Source organism: Caloenas nicobarica, chromosome 1 (assembly GCF_036013445.1).
Source record: "Caloenas nicobarica isolate bCalNic1 chromosome 1, bCalNic1.hap1, whole genome shotgun sequence".
Taxonomy (NCBI): domain Eukaryota; kingdom Metazoa; phylum Chordata; class Aves; order Columbiformes; family Columbidae; genus Caloenas; species Caloenas nicobarica.
In genome coordinates this window covers 87,342,160-87,360,216 of record NC_088245.1, presented here as the reverse complement: position 1 = coordinate 87,360,216, position 18,057 = coordinate 87,342,160, and the positions used below count along the sequence as shown (strand labels likewise).

The following is an 18,057-nucleotide window of genomic DNA, read 5'->3' as shown; positions in this document are numbered from 1 at the left end:
CAGCTTGCCTTGGGAGTGTGCAGAAACACGCACTCTCCAGCAAGGAACACCGGCGCTGCTAAGAAGGGCTGGGGAGCCGGTGCTTGCTGCGGGGCCGCCGGGAGCGGGCACCGCCTCAGGAAACGCCACGGAGCAGCCGGTGAGCAGCCCCGCACGACAAGCCCGGCGGGGCAGGAGCCCAGCTAGGGCGCCGCCGGCGAGCGCTGGCCAGGCGCGGTGGCGCGGCCGGCGCACGGGCCGCTGTTCCCGCCAGCCGCTCCCGGCAGCGGAGAGCCCGCCCCCCCGCGGGGCGGGGCGTACGCGCCGCGCTGCCAATGGAAAGCGGCTTATCTGCATACCGGCGGAACGGCGCCGCAGGGCCCCACTGTGCGGCGACGGCAAAGAGCCGCTGCCAGCCCGGACGGAGCAGCGGGGCCGGACCGGGGCCACGGGGCCGTTCGGCCCATGCGGGAGGTGGCCCGAGGCAGAAGCGGGTTTGGCAGTCCTCGCCCTCACAGGGAGGTGGGAGGGCCTGGGTGGGGCCCGGCGCGGGGCGGGCTTGCTCTCAGTGATTTCAGCTCTTTTAGTATTTGTCCAGTAGGTTTCTCGCTGAGCGGGAAGCCTTCCCCAGACGTACAAGAACAGGCACGGGCGCGCATGTGCTGTAGGGCCCGGGCGGGTCGTGCACCAGGGGCGGTGCTGCCGGTTCGGAGCAGGAGCCCCGGCGCGCCCCATGGCGGCGTCCGCCCAGGCCCCGCCGGCGCCCATGAGCGCGGAGCAGGCGAAGGGTGAGTGGCGGCCGGGGCGTTGCGGTGGCGTCCGGGCGAGCTGCTAGCTGTGTGTCGTGTCCCGCAGTGGTGCTGGCGGAGGTGATCAAGGCCTTCGGGGCGCCCGAAAACGCGCAGCGGATGGAGGAGGCTCGGGACAACGCCTGCAACGACATGGGCAAGATGCTGCAGTTTCTCCTGCCCGTGGCCACCCAGATCCAGCAGGACGTGATCAAAGCCTACGGCTTCAGCAACGACGGCGAAGGTGGGTTGTTCCCTGCCGGGTGGGGAGCTGTGGGCTTGCCGAGGGGCTGCCGGTGGTTGGGTGCTTGCTTCTTACCCTCTTTCTTGCAGGGGTCCTGAAGTTCGCCCGGTTGATCAAGTCCTACGAGTCCCAGGACCCAGAGATTGCCAGCATGTCGGGCAAGCTTAAGGCCATGTTCCTGCCGCCCATGACGCTGCCACCGCATGGGGCTGGGACCGGTGGAGTGGCGGCCTCCTGAGACCGTTGACCTCTTCTGCCCTGCCAGGACTGTCCTCCCGAGGCGTGGGTCCTGTCAGCACTTGAACAAGAGAGACGCTGACCTGAAAGGAGCGGGATGCTTTGTGTATGCTTATGTGTCTGCTTGTGAATAAAGAATGTCTTGAAATGCTTTCAGGCACAGATGCTTCTCCCTGGTGCAGAGGCAGTTACAACAGTGCCCACCTCATTTTCGATGCAAACTGTGCTAGTGTTTCGAGGGGCCCAGTATATTCCAAGTTCTGCAAAAAGGTAATTTCTTATACAAGCCTTAGTGTGAAAGCCCCAGGGCTTGAGGTGGAAGTATATTTTTTTTAACATTTCAGAGGTGCTAAGCCCTGCCTAAGAGCAAGCATTTACAAATGTGGTGTTTGAAACATACTAGGTAACATGTCCCTAAACATAACCTCGTACTGTTCAGCAAGTGCTGTACATGCAGCCGAGACCCCTGTCCCCAGCAGGGTTGGGGCAGATAACTTATTCCTGCCACCAGTGCCTGTGGCTGCGTTGTTTTCCAGGTGAATGTGTAACCAAACACATCAGCCCTAAAGAAAAAGGCAGCAGAGAGGAGCAGCAGGGAGCAGCGCAGTATGGGAGGGCTGGGCTTGCCCCATTTGGCTGCAGCCTGGATTAGAACAACAGAACAACACAACAACAGAAACAGAAACAGTGTGAAATGGTATCTCACATCTTCTGGGACTGAAGAGAGACAAACCTGGCAGGGCAGCCTCACTCCAGTGTGAGATTTTCTGATTCTAGCTTGGTTCAAATGAAGGGATATCAGATGTGGCTGCTTGTAGCCTGTTGCCCTTGGAAGCATCGTGGTCTTTGGGGAAGGCGATGGGTGGCAGGGCTGGAGGTGGAGGAGCCAGGCCAGGGAGAGCAGGGAGCTGTGAGCCAGGTGTGAAAGACCTACATCTGGTTTTGTCTTCTGCGCTCTTCAGTTATGAACCGGGCAGGAACGTAGCCAGCGAGGGCGTGAGCTGAGTGGATCAGAGGCAGGAAGAGCAGTCAGTCCCTTCCGTCTCCACCTGCCTCTCCCAGCTTGGCCTTGGCCTTCCCTCCACCCCTCTAATTATTCATTAACTGCAGCCCAGGAAGTGCTTTGCAAATGGTGAAAATTAACCCCTCAGCTTGAGGCCTGTGGTTTGCCTGACCTGGAGCTACCTTTTCTTCTTATTCCGCCTGGGCAAAGGTGCAGCTGGGGGTTGTGCCTGCGTGGATCAGACACAGGTGAGTCATGGGAGGTGCTGCCGTCAGTCCCCAAGTGCTGCCAGCTGCTCCTCCAGAGCTGGGGCACTCACTGCCATGAGCATCCAGCCCTGTTGGGAGGTGTGAGTCCACTTCTCCTCTGTCGAAGTCTTTGATCTCTCTCTCAAGTCCATCTCAAGGTACTGTCCTAATAATTCCAATATTGCTTTATATTTTTTTAGTAGGACCCCCTGGATAAGGGCTGTGGTGTTTCCTTCACCTGTTGCTGTTAGTGCTCCATCAGTGGGGGTCAGGGAGTCAAGATCCTGATGCCATCCTGTGGGTGAGTGCTGTCAATGCTAGTTAGGGGAAGAAAACAAGAGTGGTTGGTGAGAAAAATAAAAGTACTGGCAGTAGGATTTGGTTACAGAAGGGGAAAAAACCACCTAATAAGAGCTACAGGATAGCTGGAGGACTCGAGTTCATGGTGGTTTAGATTGCTGCTGCTGGTACCATTGCTCCTTCTGACTTTGATAAAGAGCAAGCAGGGTTTGCAATGCCCAATCTCACAGTTTCTCTGCCCGGCCTGCAGCTGCAGCATCTCTGCATGTGTCGGTACAAAGAGAGGTCCTGGAAATAGAACTTGCATGGTGAGGTGAGAAAATTGGCTGATGTTAGAAAGTTATTCAGGATAATAGAGTGGGAGCTGCCTGTGAATAATTGCAGAAGGACCTTATGATAGCGAATGAGTGGGCAATAGAACAGAAGATGAAATATAAATATAGACATATGTTCATGGAGAAAAATAATTCAAAACTTACATATAAAACAATTAACTGTGAACTAATCGTAACCTCTCTAGAGTAAGACTGTAATCATGTATAAGTCCATGCAATTGTTAGCTTAATGCTTGGTTGTGGTGAAAAAATAGCAGAAATCATCACCGTTGTTACGTATATATATACATATGTAAATATCTCACCACCATCCCAAACACTGCAGTTCCGTGCCACCCTTCACCCTTATTTCCAAAGCAATCCAACAGAGTTGCAAACATCTCAGAGAGGGACAGCAAAGGTTATCAGAGCAGTAGAAAAGCTCTGTATGAAGAACACCTAAACAGGGTTGGAGTCTTCAGCCTGGCAAAGAGCTGGCAGAGGATATGGATGTTATGGGTCCATGTCATGAGCAGCTTGGAGGCGGGGAATAGAAATCAGTTGCTGTTTTTTCTTTCTTTACAACAACCAGATGTTAATAAAAATGGGCAGAGAGTAGGTTATAGGCAAGCCAAAGGAGGGGGTGTTTCTGTAGCTAAGCAGTGGAACTCCTTGCGAAAGGATCCTAAATTTGTGATGGATTTGACAGTTGACCCTACAAGTAGTTGCAAACAGTGGCTTAGGGAATACAGGGGGAAAAGAAGCTCCATGCATAACCTCTTCCTCTATCCTTCCTTCAACTACCACTTTGATCTCTGGATCACCCCCCTTGCACACGGCAGAGCTAACCCCAAAGCTAGATCAGGTTGCTCAGGGCCTTGTTCACGTGGGTCCTGAACCCAAGCAAATGGCAGGAAGATGTGCCAGGGGAGATGTAGGTTGGACATTAGGAAAAGGTTCTTCCCCCAGAGAGTGGTGGAGCACTGGAACAGGTTCCCCAGGGAGGTAGTCGCAGCCCCAAGCCTGACAGTATCAGACAAGCATTTGGGCAATGCTCTCAGGCACATGGTGTGAATTCTGGGGTTGTCCTATGCAGGGACATAAGTTGAACTCAACGATCCATGTGGATCCCTTCAAACTCAGGACTTTTTATAACTCTGTGATCTCCAAGAGTGGAGATTCCCCAGCCTCTCTGGCGACCTGTGGCAATTGCTGAACTGCCCTTGAGGGGGAGTGTATGTACAATTTTTCCTCCATACCCAGTCAGAATCTCCCTTGCTGCAAGTTACTCCTGTTGCTTCTTGTCCTTTTGCTGTATCCCATAAAGAAGAATCTGGCTCCAAAACCCCCAGTCCTCCTCTAGGTAGTCTCAGACAGCTGTTAAATCCCTCCTTAAGCATGTTTTCTCCAAGCTGAACAACTCCATGTTCCTCACTTAGTGGCCTTGTGCTGGATTCTGTCCAGTTTCCAAGTGGTGGTGGTTGGTGTCTTTTGGGGGTTTTTTTGTGTGTTGGTTGTTTTTTGGTTTGGTTTTGTTTTGTGTTTTGTTTTGGTTTTGTTTGTGGTTTTTGTTTGTTTGGTTGGGTTTTTTTGTTTGTGTTTTGGTTTTTTTTTCAGTTTTTGTTTGTTTTACAGTAGTCCAGATGTGAGTGTCTTTTAATTAGCTATTTCATTTGTCTTTTCCTCTAAATTTTTTCCTGTGCTAGCTGTGGCTTGGCTCCACAAAGGATTTACAAGATGAGGTTCCACCATCTGTGTTGTACTGAAAGGCAAACAACAGCGTAATAGTAGTCTCTTTGCTGAAATCTCTTGACCCGTTAATTATATTAAGGAAGTATTTTAGCAGCTCAGTTATAGCCTGTCATTGCGTGCTGCAGCCATTTGTGAGAGCAACCTCAAAGATACCAACCAGTTGCTTCTTTACTGTGGTATTTCCCTCCCTTACCAGAAGGAACTCCTCACTGGTAGTTTTTAATTAGATGGCCCAGGTCAAAGACAGCAAGTCAGCTGTGTGCATCCAATCCTTTTCTGAGCGGAAAGCACCCAGAAGTATAAATTCATTCTGTAAATTATGTGATTTGGAATTTGTATCCACACAAATACTGACGTGTGGGTTACGCTGCACCCTGTGGTTTGTCCTTCTGAAGCATACTGAATTACATGAGTTTAGTGCTAATTGACTCTTTCTATTCTGATTGGGGCTCTTTGCTACCTTGCTCTTTCCCTGTTCCCCTATGTCCCACTAAAGTTCTCTTCCTTGGACAGATGCTTTGCTTCAGACAGTTCATAAGGTATAGAGATGCCTAGGTCTGATTTTTGTCTGCCGTGGCATCATATCAACCCTACATAATCTAATATTCTTTTGATATCAGGAATTCTTCTTTGGGACTTCTGCCCAGAAGTTCCTTTTGTTTCTGTCCTACCACTAAACAATATTTGTTTCCTGTGCCAATGCTAAACTGGCTCAGATTTAGGTACAGTTTTTTAGGTGCAACTTCTACAACTTTGTGTAGAAGTTGTTCCCTTGAGACACAGGTCTCTGTGCATTTAAGGTGGATTTTCTTTTGTTTGGTTTGTTTTTTTCCTCAATATCAGTTTTTAGTCAGTATAGCTGGATTCCTACAGCTCACCACATCCCAGCTCATCATGTGTGTGAAACTAGAAGCATTTCAAAAGAAGCTGTTGTAAGTGCCTGTGCTGCCTTTCTAGCAATGAAGTTTAGCTTCCCACTCATCTCTCCTGTACTTCCCTTCGCGGTTAGTTTCTGTCTTGGCCACGAGTTTTGCCTTGGTCATTGCTAGTAGCCTGTTCAGCCTTCTGCAGGATTTCCCAGTCTGGTGGTATGTAGGGAAGTTATGCAGCTGTTGATACTTGAAATGAGCAAGTGTGTTGCTGTTCCTGCTGCCCACACCACCACACAGGGTGGCTGAGGTGGCCCCAGGGAAGAGTCAGGCTCCTTTGACAGCTGGATTGCCCTCTTTGGCCACTGCTTAGCTCCCATTCTTTCATAAGACCTGCAGACCTTGAAAGCAGTGCTATGGAAAAGGGCAGTCATGGGCTGCAGTTGGAGATGACTAGGTAACTGGAAATGGTTCGTTTTCTCTTTTTTTATCTGGTTGTCCAGGTGGACAGCTTTGGCCTTGGTATGCTGTACTGGGACCTGGAAGGTCCTAGGCTCAGCTCTCTTGGTTCTGTGTGGGCCTTCTGCAGGTTGTAGCTCCTTGCCCTGCTCTCTGCCTGCTTTACCGGGCAACTTCACCACCACCTTCCACCCTGGCCCTTCTGAGCCACCACCGCTGATGTCAGTCGCACCCACCAGCAGGCTGTTTTTGGGAAGGCAGGACTGTGCTGGGAGTGCTGGCCGGGACCTCCAAGTCTGCAGCTCTGGGTTTGCACAGGTTCTCTCTGTGGCCGTACAGAGCGTGTAGGATATTTAGCTGCCCAGAAGGTTCATCAGGGAGCTGCAGTGTGGAGGTTTCAGCTGGGCAGCTGAGGGCAGCTCAGCAGAGCCAAGCTGGGTGACTGGGTGGTCATGACCTGTAGTAAGGTGCTTCATTGCTCCACGTATGCTAGCATATGCTTCTTGCTTCAGCCTTGCAGTTGTCTGGGTGGCCCCAGCTAGTTGTGGTCCCCTTGGCACCACAGCAAGGGCTTGGGGGTGTGAAGCACTCATGGCTCCCCCTGGCCTTTTGAGGAAGAAGGAGCACAGAGGACGTACAGAAACGAATTTTGTGAGCGTGGCCAGGACCCAAGATGCACACATAGAGTCAACCTTGGGGTGAAAATAAGAGAGGGACCCAAGAATAATGGAGAGGGGAAGGCAGGGTGGAGGAAAGACACAAAAGGAGAAGCAGAAGTGTGTGCAAAGCAGCTTGGGGCTGGGGAGCTGATGGCTCAGAGCTCTTCCTGTTCCTGGTGCTGCGCTTGCCCAGCTTGCACAGGCTGTGCCCAGCAGCATCGCGCAGAGGGACAGAGAGCAAGGCGCCTATCCAGAAGCAGTGGAGAGGATATGAACTCACCGTAGATGCCAGGAGAGATACATGGCCAGCTCCCCAGAGGAGCAGAAAAAGCTTGGCGTTGGGTACTCCAGCACAGACCTCTGACTTCCCTTTTCTCGCCGGTGCAAGCTGATTTCTGTTTCTTGAGTTGTTTTGGTGGTAGCCACTTGGCTCCCTCTTCTTTCACCCTCCACGATGGTGAGGTAAGAGGGGCTGAGTAGTATGTGTGTTGGGGGGAGGGGGCAGGGAGAGGGACCAGGAAAGTAGGACGGATCGGAGTGGGGAATCATTCTGGAAGCTGTAGCTTAGTGGAAACCTTTCGTAGGCTCGGGGAGGTATTGGGTAGAAAAGGCTGCTGCTGCTGGCTCTCACCTGTGTGGGTGTCTCTGGGGATGCTGACATTCTTCACTGTACAAGTCTACAAAATGGTGCCTGGCCTTCTCTGTTCACTTGATTCTGTTTTTATGTCCTCTGCTAGGTGGTTTCACCGTGACCTAAGTGGGCTGGAAGCTGAAGCCTTACTGAAGGGACGAGGTGTCCATGGGAGCTTTCTGGCCAGACCCAGTCGGAAGAATCAAGGGGATTTTTCTCTTTCAGTTAGGTAAGTAACTTGGACCCCAACTTCTGTCTTTCCAGGGTTACATTTGCAGAATGCTTAGATGCTCACATGTCCTGTGGCATCTTCTTCATCCTGTCCTTATTCCTTTGAGTTCTTTCCAAGCTGAGCTTCCTAGCATCTTCTAGACCATCCCTCAAGTTGCCCCAGGAGCTTCTCTTTCTTGTCATCTCCTTTCACTGGGATGGTTTGCTCTGGTTCCATGGCTGGAGGTAATGCAGAACATTTTCTGCCTCTTTTCCAACCACCTCACTAGACTGCTCTGTGCATCATCCCACAGGGTAGGTGACCAGGTAACTCACATCCGCATCCAGAATACTGGGGATTTCTATGACCTCTATGGAGGGGAGAAGTTTGCTACCTTGTCAGAACTGGTGGAGTACTACACACAGCAACAGGGCTCGCTGCAGGACAAAGATGGAACCATCATCGACTTGCGATACCCGCTCAACTGTTCCGACCCCACTACAGAGAGGTATGGAGAAAGCAGAGCAGCTGGTGTGACTCTGATGCAACCTCCTCTATGTTTCATGGCCTTCTTTCTGCCCTGCCTGCATCCTCAGGCCAAACCCTGCAAAAAGCATCTCTTGCCTCTCATACCCTTCTATGCTTCCACATGAGCAGCATCTCCAGGAATAGCTGGACGTACCTTTACCCATCACAGCAGACCTAGTAGGGTTCCATTATTACTTCTGGTTTCCTGTTGCTTTTGCTATTTATATGCTGTTTCCTAAAAGCAAAGGTGGTGTTAGTTACGGGTATGCAGTGGTCTGTAGAGTGACATGTTATGTGGATGCCCTCAGCCTTGCCCTCAGCCTCCTTGGTTAGTCCAGGCCTGGGTGACTCACGTAGCTGAGAGCAGAACCATGTTCCCCTGCTATTCCTAGCCTGCTTAGTCTCCTTCCTGTCCCCACTTTGCATATGTTTCTGACACCAAGTTCCTAAATCAAATCAGGTGGTTTTGCCCCTGTGCTTGCAGGCTCTTTGATGCAACTCCAGGAGCAGTTGTGCTGTGCTCTGAGGCAGCACAAGGTCCTCCTTGCACACCTGGAGACAAAGCGAGCAAAGATGCCCTGGGTGAAGCATCTAGGTACACCCCTGCTTACTTCAGGGTCAGGCTGCAGAGGGGCCAGGGTCTGCATGTGCTGGCTGTCCTCTGCTCTCAAGGCCGTTGCGTTGTGGCCCTGCAGTTTCCTCTCTTCCTCCCTGCGGTTGGAAACTTCTCCCCCTGTCAGGCTCTTACGAAAGCTCCTCTCACTCTCTCCCCAAGTGATTTTCCATCACGTGGCTTTAAAGAGCTGGGCTCTACTGGGGGGAGGGAGAGGTGAATAGGATCCATTAACCCCTTCCTACTTGTGGTGGGGAGGTCTGGAGACCTCTTTCATGAGCAGGAGGGGGTCAACCATTTCCCAGGGGGCATCTGAGCACTGGCACATGGTGGCTGAACCCTTCTTTGGGAGGGGCATCAGAAATTAATGACTGCTGTGCAATGGAAGGCACCAGCTATTTCTTGCAGTGGTGATCAACAGAAGTTACTTTGCAAGTTACAACTCCCTGCCATATCTTGCTGTCCAAATGGCTCCTAGATCTTGTGTAGAGGAATGTGTTGCTCTGGCCAGATGCAGGGGTAGATGAGCGCCTCAGCTGCTTCTGTGACTGGGGCATGGCTTCCTGAAGTCTGCTACAGTTCTTGGGAACATAACCATAGCCATGTTAAGTTCACCATAGACATTAGTGCCACCCCAGGTCTTCACTGTTAGCTGCTCCATGGCCAGCAAACCTGTTACCACAGCTATAACCACACTGGCTTGTCCACTGAGCATCAGCCTGGCCTTGACAGCAGTGCCTGCACTGACCTATAGAGTGTGCCTGGGGTTTGTTGTGGTACCTGTGATGAGCGGGACCAGAGAGGGGCATTGCAAGTCAGTCTGATGCAACAGCTACCTGCTTTGAAATGCTGCTCGCCAGGGGAGATGGCCCAAAGCAGACGTGCCTCCAGCTGTTGAGACAGCTCTATGGAAGCGGGACAGAGCTGCAGTCAACAGCAGCTGCGCTGCAAAGGCCCCTGAAGGCAGAGCCTCAATCTGAGGCATCAGCTCCTTTCTTTTGCAATACTCTTCATGGGGGGAAGGCACCCTAGCTGGCTGTGGCTCCAGCTGCCCAGGGACCTCTGTGGAGCAGGACAGGGTTGCAGGTAACATGACTGAAACCAACCCAGAGCAGCAGAGAGTGAACATGGCTGCAACAACTGTGCTGCAAAGGCCCCTGAAGGCAGAGCCCAGCACATGGCTCCAGCTGGAGATGGGGATGTCCCAGAACTGTAGGGGCCTGTTGGAACCAGGCCCATCCCTGCTGGAGGAGAAGGGCCCGATTCCCCTTCCTGACACCAAGCTGGGAAAGAGGGAAGGGGCTGGGGCAGGAGCACCATGGATGTGGTTGCCCTTGGGCTGAGATGGGTCCAGACCCAGCAGAGGCTTCACCAGGAATGGGTACCAGGAGCAGTGGGATGATCCAGAGCGTTTCCCAGTGCCCAGAGCACCTCACGGCTCTCAACTTTCTATTATTTGGATCTCCAGCTGCCTAGTGAGTTTTGTGGAAGCAGGACAGAGCTGCAGTGAACATGGCCTTCCAAATCTCTACTTAGCAGCTCAGCAGTGCCCCCCTGGACCTTCTGGTGTGGTCCGAAGAGGCTGTGAAGCTTGGGACAAGCATGAGGAACTAGAGGATCTGCACAGCGACAACCTGGGTCACATCTATATTTTCTGCAGGGCCAAGAGCCCTGCAGTAGGAGGAGAGACCAGAGTCCCATCTCCCAGCCTGCTTCTGGTGTCCATCATTTGCACCGATGCTGCACAGCGCAGTGAGATCCCACCAGGCAGGCACATCCTCCCCGCTCCAGGACCTTTGCAGATGGGAAGGGTCTTGGCAGCAGCTGCATCCTTTGCACCACACTTGTGTCCCTCTGCACCCTGGGGCCAGTCCTGCAGCAAGGTGGAGAGCACCTCTGTTAAATAGGGATGCTCCTCACCTTGTGCTGAGAGGAGAAAAGGAGCTGCCGACTGGGTGTTTGTGCTGAGGATAGGAACACGCACAGAGATCTACAACAGTGACAAGTACCAGGAGAGGAGCAGAATATGTGCTCCAGGTGGCTCCTGCTGTTAACTCCCATGGCCAGGCTGATCACTGCAATGTGATGTGCCCAGAGAATTGGAATCATTCTTTGGCTGAGTTTCAGAAAGAGGGGTCACTGGGATGGTTCTTTCCTGGATCTGATCTCAACACAGCCATCTGGGTGCTGCTAAATCCAATGGGAGAGTCTGACTCATGAGGGGTTTATTTTTATTTCTCTGGTGTCCGAGTTTCTGAACCACCCTGCAGCAGTAAGGCTGGAATGATGCTGGGAGGTGCTGAAACCCACAGACTACCCTTCTGTTGTGGTTTGATTGTGGGGTGACAATAAACCCGTGGCAGATGTATTGTTAACCCACTCCCCCCCATTTGCCCTTCCCTCTCCCCGCTTCCCACTAAGGACAGGTGATTGGGAGGGAAAGAAGGACAGAGAGAAGAGAGTTGGAAAAATTAAAAATGTTTTACTAATGCTACCAATAAAAATAGATAAAATAATACAAAATATACAAAACAAATCTCGAAAGTCCCGGCAACTGCTCCGGCAGGTGTAGGGCTGGCACCTGAAGTCCTGGACTGGACTCTGCAGCCAACCGGAGCTGGATTCAGTCTGTCACTAGGCCTCAGTTCCCATGGACAACTCACAAGGTCCTCTCACAATGTCGTCCATAAGGAAAAGGGACGAGATCCTCGTGCTCCCCCACTTTTATATGAAGTATGATGTGAATGGGATGGAATACTTTACTTGGTCAGTTTTTTGGTCACCTGTTTCAGTTCACTGCTCTCACGAGATGTGCATCCATCCTTATCAATGACCTCACATTCCATTGCTATGTCTACCAAAACATGTATCTAGCTTTCAGGAAAACTGCAGTTATTTAGAAGGCTTTAGCTGACAGGGAAATTCACTAAAAGAGAAACTTGTTTTTTAACAAAACCAGGACACCTTCCCCGACTGGTTTTCAAGCCAGCAAGCATTACTTACCTGAACTTGTGTGCATCACACAACTGGATCACACTTTGTGGTTTCCCACTGTGTTCTCTGGTACCAGCATTCTGCTCCCTGGGCCCCTTCTACCTCTGCCTCATCCCTCGCCCTTTCCTTTTCTTGCCAGCTCTCTACTTCCGTCTGTCTCATCTACTTTTCCCAAGATGCTGCTCCTCCCATGGTTCCCTTCCCTCTCTTCTTCCCTCCTGTCTGTCTCCACCTTCCTTTCTTCCTCCCTCACTCTTCCCTGGTGTTGCTGTCCTTCACTCATCAGGTCAAGGGCATCCACTTCCCTGCATCTCCACCTCTCTTCTGACCCACTCTTGTGTTTTCTTAGGTGGTACCATGGGCACCTGTCAGGCTCTGCAGCTGAGTCACTTCTCCAGGCCAAAGCCACCCCTTGGACCTTCTTGGTGCGGGAGAGCCTCAGCAAACCTGGGGATTTTGTCTTGTCTGTCCTCACTGATCAGCTTAAACCTGGGTCTGATGCTCCACCAGCTGGGGCAACCAGTGCCTCTGGGGCCCGGCTCAAAGTCACGCACATTAAGATCATGTGTGAGGTGAGCAGTTGGGAAAGCATAAGGAAAGGGAGTGAAAGAAGTCTCTGATGATCTCTGTTGATCATGTCCTCAAAAGCATGGGCCCTGTCAGCTTGATTACCATCAACAGTGTTTTGGATCAAAGTGCTGTCACCTTGCAGGTTCCTTATGTCCTTGCCCCAGCCTGGGTGACCATGGACAGTGCTGGGTGCTCAGACATGGGAGGAAGCAGGGCTCAGTGTGACCAAGAACTCCAGTACAGGGGGTTTGTGCTAAAAGAGAGAGAGGAGGATTCACAATCTAATTATGTGTTCACCCAAAGAGTTAAAAGCTTGTGGAGGAGGAGGGGGGTGCATCTGCAAGGCCTCCACATGTAGTCTGAAGGATGTTACCAACTTGGCTGTCAGAAGTTCTCCTATTTCTTTCATGTGGGATGATGCAAAGAGAGGAGGAGGGAGATTTCGAGGACAGAAAGCAACTGACCTGGAATGAAACCTGAGAGCAACATACATTCTCTGGGCTTCCATCCGCTGAGAACAGGAGTCGATTCACCATGCTATGAACTTGGTGTTCTCAGGGCAAACTACCATTTGATCTCTCTGCCAGAAGTAGTGCTTTTCTAGATGGCACAGGGTGGTTGATGCCTATGGCTTTGCACTCTTGTTACCTTTTCCCTGAGCATTATCAGCTTTGCCTATAGGAATGTCATGAGTGGGACATTACACATTCTTCCTCCTTTTAGAATGGACGCTACACAGTTGGAGGTGCTGAAATGTTTGACAGCTTGGCAGATCTGGTGGAGCACTTCAAGAAGACTGGAATTGAGGAGGTGTCTGGGTCCTTTGTGTACCTGAAGCAGGTAAATCCCATTTGTTCTGTTTCTTAGGTATTCCTTTGGAGAGACCCCCTTGCTTCTTATTTCTACCATGTGTTCCTCTCCTCCTTTTCTCCATAGCACACAGAGGAGACTTTGCTCTCCAGCAGTGTCTCTTTCACATGCCAACCCATTGTGTTTTTCCATCCCCAGCCCTACTACGCTACGAGGGTGAATGCTGCTGACATTGAGAATAGAGTGCAGGAACTGAACAAGAAGAGCCTATCTGAGGAGACATCAAAGGCTGGATTCTGGGAGGAATTTGATGTAAGAAACTGCTGGGGGCTATTATTCTGGCTTTTTTGGGAAGTTCCTGTGCACCACTCATTCTCCATCCCTGATTTCCTCCTGGACACAAGCTTCTCAGGTGTCTTGTAAATCCTTGTCAATTTATCTTTGAAAGAAGTCTCTGTTTGGAATGTGTTCCCCTGGGGAGAAAGTGTCATCTTTAAGTGATCCCAGTGAGACAGAAATGTGCCTTTTCGTGGTTGGGAGAACAAGTCACCAAGACAGTAATGGCATGAACCTTGGACATTTCAAGTCTAGGTTTGCTTTTCACTTCTCTGCTTTCCCACAAGCATGTCTGTGTGTCCCCAGGGTCACCACTGTTCCTGAGTGCCTACCTCGCCTGTCATACATTGTGGCCTTGCCATGACTATTCTCTCTTCTGCTCTCAGAGTCTGCAAAAACAGGAAGCCAAGCACCTGTTTGACCGTCATGAGGGTCAGAGACCTGAAAACAAGAGCAAGAACCGATACAAGAACATCTTGCCCTGTGAGTCCTGCTTCTCCACTATAAAAATATCCCCAAATAGAGAGGCAATGAAGAGCTGTTCAAATCATCCACAGCCCTGCTTCAGCCTGCTCTGTCCTCCAGAGTGGGTTACAAGGTGTGAGACATTAAGCATTTAAGAGCTGATGAGAGAGGTCACAGCCTTTTCATGTCCTTGAAGGAAGCAGAGGGGGTTGCATCAGACTCATTAGCTTCTGATGGTCCATCACAGGGGTAGAGAGATGGGAAGATAGAGTGAAATTGGTCTGACCACAGAGAGGTGAAAATATGGGGCATGCTGCATGCTCTGGGCAACATGAACGAGGTGGCATGGGGCAGCGAAGGAGCTTTGTGTGGCTGGGCACAGAGTATCTCATTGTTCTGTTTGTTCTTTCACTGCATCCCCAGTTGATCACTCCAGAGTCATCCTCCAAGGAAGGGACCCAAATATCCCTGGATCTGACTATATCAATGCCAACTATGTCAAGGTGAGACTCTTGGAAGATGGCTATATGCCCAAAATGGGGGAGGCCCTGCCTGCTCCTGCAGCCCTCCTGATCTTCCCCTGTCCACACTCAGAACAAACTGATCAGCCCAGATGAGTGCACCAAGACCTACATCGCTAGCCAGGGCTGCCTGGATGCCACAGTCAATGACTTCTGGCAGATGGTGTGGCAGGAGAACACGCGCATTATTGTGATGACCACACGGGAGGTAGAAAGAGGACGAGTAAGTAGCAGTTTGTAGGTGTCTCAGAGCTGCCCTCTTTTCCCCTTCAACTACTGCTCTTCTCTTTCCCTCTTTCCTGCCTTCTGCCCATCCTCACCCTGCCCTCTCTGCCCACACAGAACAAATGTGTGCCTTACTGGCCAGAGGTGGGCAGCATGAAGGAATATGGTCCCTACCTTGTGGAGAATGCTGGGGAACACGATGCATTGGAGTACAAGCTCCGGCACCTCTGTGTGTGTCTGAAGGATCATGTGAGTGTGCCTGGTCGAGGGCTGTCATGGAGCCCATGGGTCTAATGGTCACTGTATGTCTAAGGCTGGGAACTGCTGGGTGCTGTGGTGATGTTGCTGTTGTATCATTCTTGGGGTTGCTGTTCCCACCTGCTTTGGGCTGGAGTCACCAATAAGTGCGCAGGAGACAGATTCCCTCTACCTTCAGACCCACATCTCCCTGGGACAGAGGACAAGGATAGGTCTGGGTTCCAGTTTTACCAGTGTGGTGTTTTGTTATCATCAGGGTAAGGCTGTGCGTGAGATCTGGCACTACCAGTACCTGAGCTGGCCTGACCACGGTGTACCCAGCGAGCCAGGAGGAGTGCTCAGCTTCCTTGACCAAATAAACCAGAAGCAGGAGAGCATCCCAGATGCAGGGCCTATTCTGGTGCATTGCAGGTTGGTACAGAGGCTGGGGTTTGAAGCGTTTTTCAGCCTTTATATAGGGTGAGGTGTAGAAAGTCTGTCCTCCTGCACCAGCTCTTCCCTGGGACTTGTGAGTGAAGCTTGTGCCAGCCCCGCTTTTTCCTCTTTGATGCCCCCAAACCAAACTCGGCTGCCTGTTGGGTCCTTGACTCCTTTGTGGCATTGCTGAATAGATGCTACGAGTGCTGCATCCTTCCCCAGAAGCAGTTGCATTTTGTTTCAGGAGCTGTATTGCTCTGACCTCTGCTTATCCTCTCCTTACAGTGCTGGGATTGGCCGCACTGGGACTATCATCGTTATTGATATGATAGTGGAAACAATCTCCACCAAGGGTAAGAAGACCCCACTGTGTGTTGAAGTGAATTGGCCTACCCACTAGGGCTGTGCCCTTAAGTCCAGCTGCAAAGGGGTGAAAACTCTCAGGTATCAGTGGGAGAGATCCTGCTACAGCCCTGGTTCTGCTGTCCTTGCCATGTGGCAGTTGCTGGATCTCTGCACAATATCCACTTACTGTGGCTTCAACCTTCCCTGAGCTTGGGCTCTTCCTCCAGGGTCAGACTTGGAAGATGTTGAGCAGGAAGGAGGGATAGGAGTAAAGAGTATGGAGCGGGAGTTGAAACTTCTTGACCGACCTCCACTGTGACTGCTTTTGGTGGAGAACTGAGAGAGGGGAGAGTCAGTGAACACACCCATAAGCTTTTCTGATGCCCCTTGCTAGGGCTGGACTGCGACATTGACATCCAGAAGACTATCCAGATGGTGAGGGCCCAACGCTCAGGGATGGTGCAGACAGAGGCCCAATACAAGTTCATCTATATGGCCATCTGCCAGTTCATAGAGACGACCAAGAAAAAGCTGGAAGTTATTCAGGTGAGAAAGGGGAACTCTACTTTGCTGTCCTCAGAGTCCATGCCCTGCATGGTGCTGGCTCTGAGCCCAGGTGCTCTGCTTCCCAAGCTTTAAGCTAGTACTGGGACCTACACAGACTATGATGGTGCACCAAGATTTCAGTCCCTGTCCCTTTAAAATTCAGGGGACAGCATTAGCAGCTCAAGTACCAGCCCTTTCTGAACTGCTAAGCAGCAGTAAGTTGTAATGCAGTTATTTCAGCTACATTCTATATCACATCTCCACTAAGTGCTGCTTTGTTACAGGCTGAATCTAAGACAGGCAAAGACTTTGACCTCTCCTTTCCTCTTTGTCTTTCCTGTGCTGGTTCTGCAGGTGCCACCCAAGCCCTTGTGGAAAGGGTTTTCACCTACTAGCTACATAAGTGGCATCTTTTATCTCTCCTCATAGCCTCTGGCAGCACCGACTAGCTGCTGCTATCTGTTTAATATTCTTTAGCTGACATAACACTCCCAGGCATTCCAGTGCCTCCAGAAATGTGCTGCTCTGCTCTTCACCCATGTATAAGGATACTTTTGCATCCCTGCTGCTCACCTCTGTGAGAGCAGTAGGAAGGGTCCACTGAGCCTGAGGGCTTCAGCGGTCCACCAAGATCCACTGAGATCCTAGCATGAAGCATGGTTAAAAAGCCAGAACTCTTCATGATGACTCACACGCTTCTCCCACACCACGTTATTCTCAGCTTTATTTTTCTCTTCTGTAGTCTCAGAAAGGCAAGCCAAAAGAGTCTGAATATGGGAACATTGCCTACCCTCCTGCAGTGAGGAATGTGCACATCAAGGCTTCACGAAAATCCTCCAAGTAAGAGCTCACCTAAACTTCAGGCGCAGCTATGCCTGCCTCTGGCAATAGTCTCTCTGCTGGCTTGGCTGGCTTCTTCCCCTTGCTCACTTTTTCCTTGGTTTTTCCCTTGTCTTACAGGCAGAAAGATGAGTCAACTGTTTATGAGAACTTGGGGAAAAAGGAGGAAAAGGTGCGGAAACAGCGCTCCTCAGAGAAGAAGCTGAAAGGTTCACTAAAGAAAAAATAAGCATGCTTTGCAGATGGCTCCATGGGGGTTTTGAACTTGGGGTGCAGGACTGGAGCTCACATCCAGGCTGGCTAATTTCCCATTCCCCACTCTTGGACTGGAGCCAGGCTTTAGCCCTTCTCTTCCATGCCACCTTCCTGTGCCCTGAACAAGACTGCTTTCCAGCTTAGCTGACCAACTCCATTGTCCCTTGCCTCTGCAGGCCAGTGGAGTCTCCTGCTGCCCCTTCATCATTCATTAAAAGGAAAACAAACAAACAAACCAACCCCACAACAACAAACAAACAAAACCCAACAAACCAAACCAAACCAGTTCTTCTTTCCCTTCTTCTCTGAGCACGGAGGCCCAAACTCACCTCTGCTGTGTCAGCTGTAGCTGACTTCTTGAAGAAGAGCTAAGGAAGCTCTTTACAGGACCTACATCTCTGCCCACTGCTGTGGGTTAGAGTTTAGCCTGCTAGTGCTCCCCGAAGCCTCATCTTTTAAAAGCCTGGTGGTTTTGACCTGTTTCAGCTCAGCTCCTCTGCAATTCATTAAGAAACTTCCTGTTGCCTTAATACCAACCCTGTGCCCTACAATCCCTTTTCTACTTAATTCTTCAATTGGATGCTGTAAATATATCAGAATTTGACGTGATGGCTATGTTTTCTCCTTTGTTTGTAAATAA

At 50.9% G+C, this 18,057-nt stretch overlaps 2 protein-coding genes and 1 non-coding gene across 7 annotated transcripts; all 3 read left to right on the top strand.

The window, feature by feature from the left end:
• The first annotated feature begins 340 nt into the window (after positions 1–340).
• Positions 341–1,399, top strand: C1H12orf57 (chromosome 1 C12orf57 homolog). Of its 3 annotated transcripts, none has more exons than XM_065651382.1 (3): positions 341–473; positions 835–1,011; positions 1,101–1,399. In XM_065651382.1, the coding sequence occupies exons 2-3, from the start codon at positions 888–890 to the stop codon at positions 1,247–1,249; spliced, it is 273 nt and encodes a 90-aa protein (XP_065507454.1). In that variant the 5' UTR covers positions 341–473; positions 835–887; the 3' UTR covers positions 1,250–1,399. The 3 variants fall into 3 exon arrangements, with proteins under 3 accessions (XP_065507454.1, XP_065507446.1, XP_065507437.1); XM_065651374.1 differs by having other exon boundaries at positions 379–453; XM_065651365.1 differs by lacking the exon at positions 341–473 and adding an exon at positions 587–767.
• Positions 546–605, top strand: LOC135984631 (U7 small nuclear RNA). Its single transcript, XR_010605676.1, has one exon. It is a non-coding gene; the product is annotated as a U7 small nuclear RNA (small nuclear RNA).
• Positions 1,400–2,778: 1,379 nt separating the features above from the next.
• On the top strand, positions 2,779–18,024 carry PTPN6 (protein tyrosine phosphatase non-receptor type 6). 3 transcript variants are annotated; one of them, XM_065656493.1, is made up of 15 exons: positions 2,779–2,800; positions 7,590–7,712; positions 8,008–8,202; positions 12,179–12,401; positions 13,123–13,239; positions 13,408–13,521; positions 13,932–14,028; positions 14,434–14,513; positions 14,605–14,754; positions 14,874–15,005; positions 15,271–15,425; positions 15,717–15,784; positions 16,171–16,322; positions 17,065–17,162; positions 17,283–18,024. In XM_065656493.1, exons 1-15 carry the CDS (start codon positions 2,787–2,789, stop codon positions 17,389–17,391), a joined length of 1,827 nt encoding a protein of 608 aa, XP_065512565.1. In that variant the 5' UTR covers positions 2,779–2,786; the 3' UTR covers positions 17,392–18,024. The 3 variants fall into 3 exon arrangements, with proteins under 3 accessions (XP_065512565.1, XP_065512574.1, XP_065512557.1); XM_065656502.1 differs by lacking the exon at positions 2,779–2,800 and adding an exon at positions 7,085–7,314; XM_065656485.1 differs by lacking the exon at positions 2,779–2,800 and having other exon boundaries at positions 7,494–7,712.
• Positions 18,025–18,057: the final 33 nt, after the last annotated feature.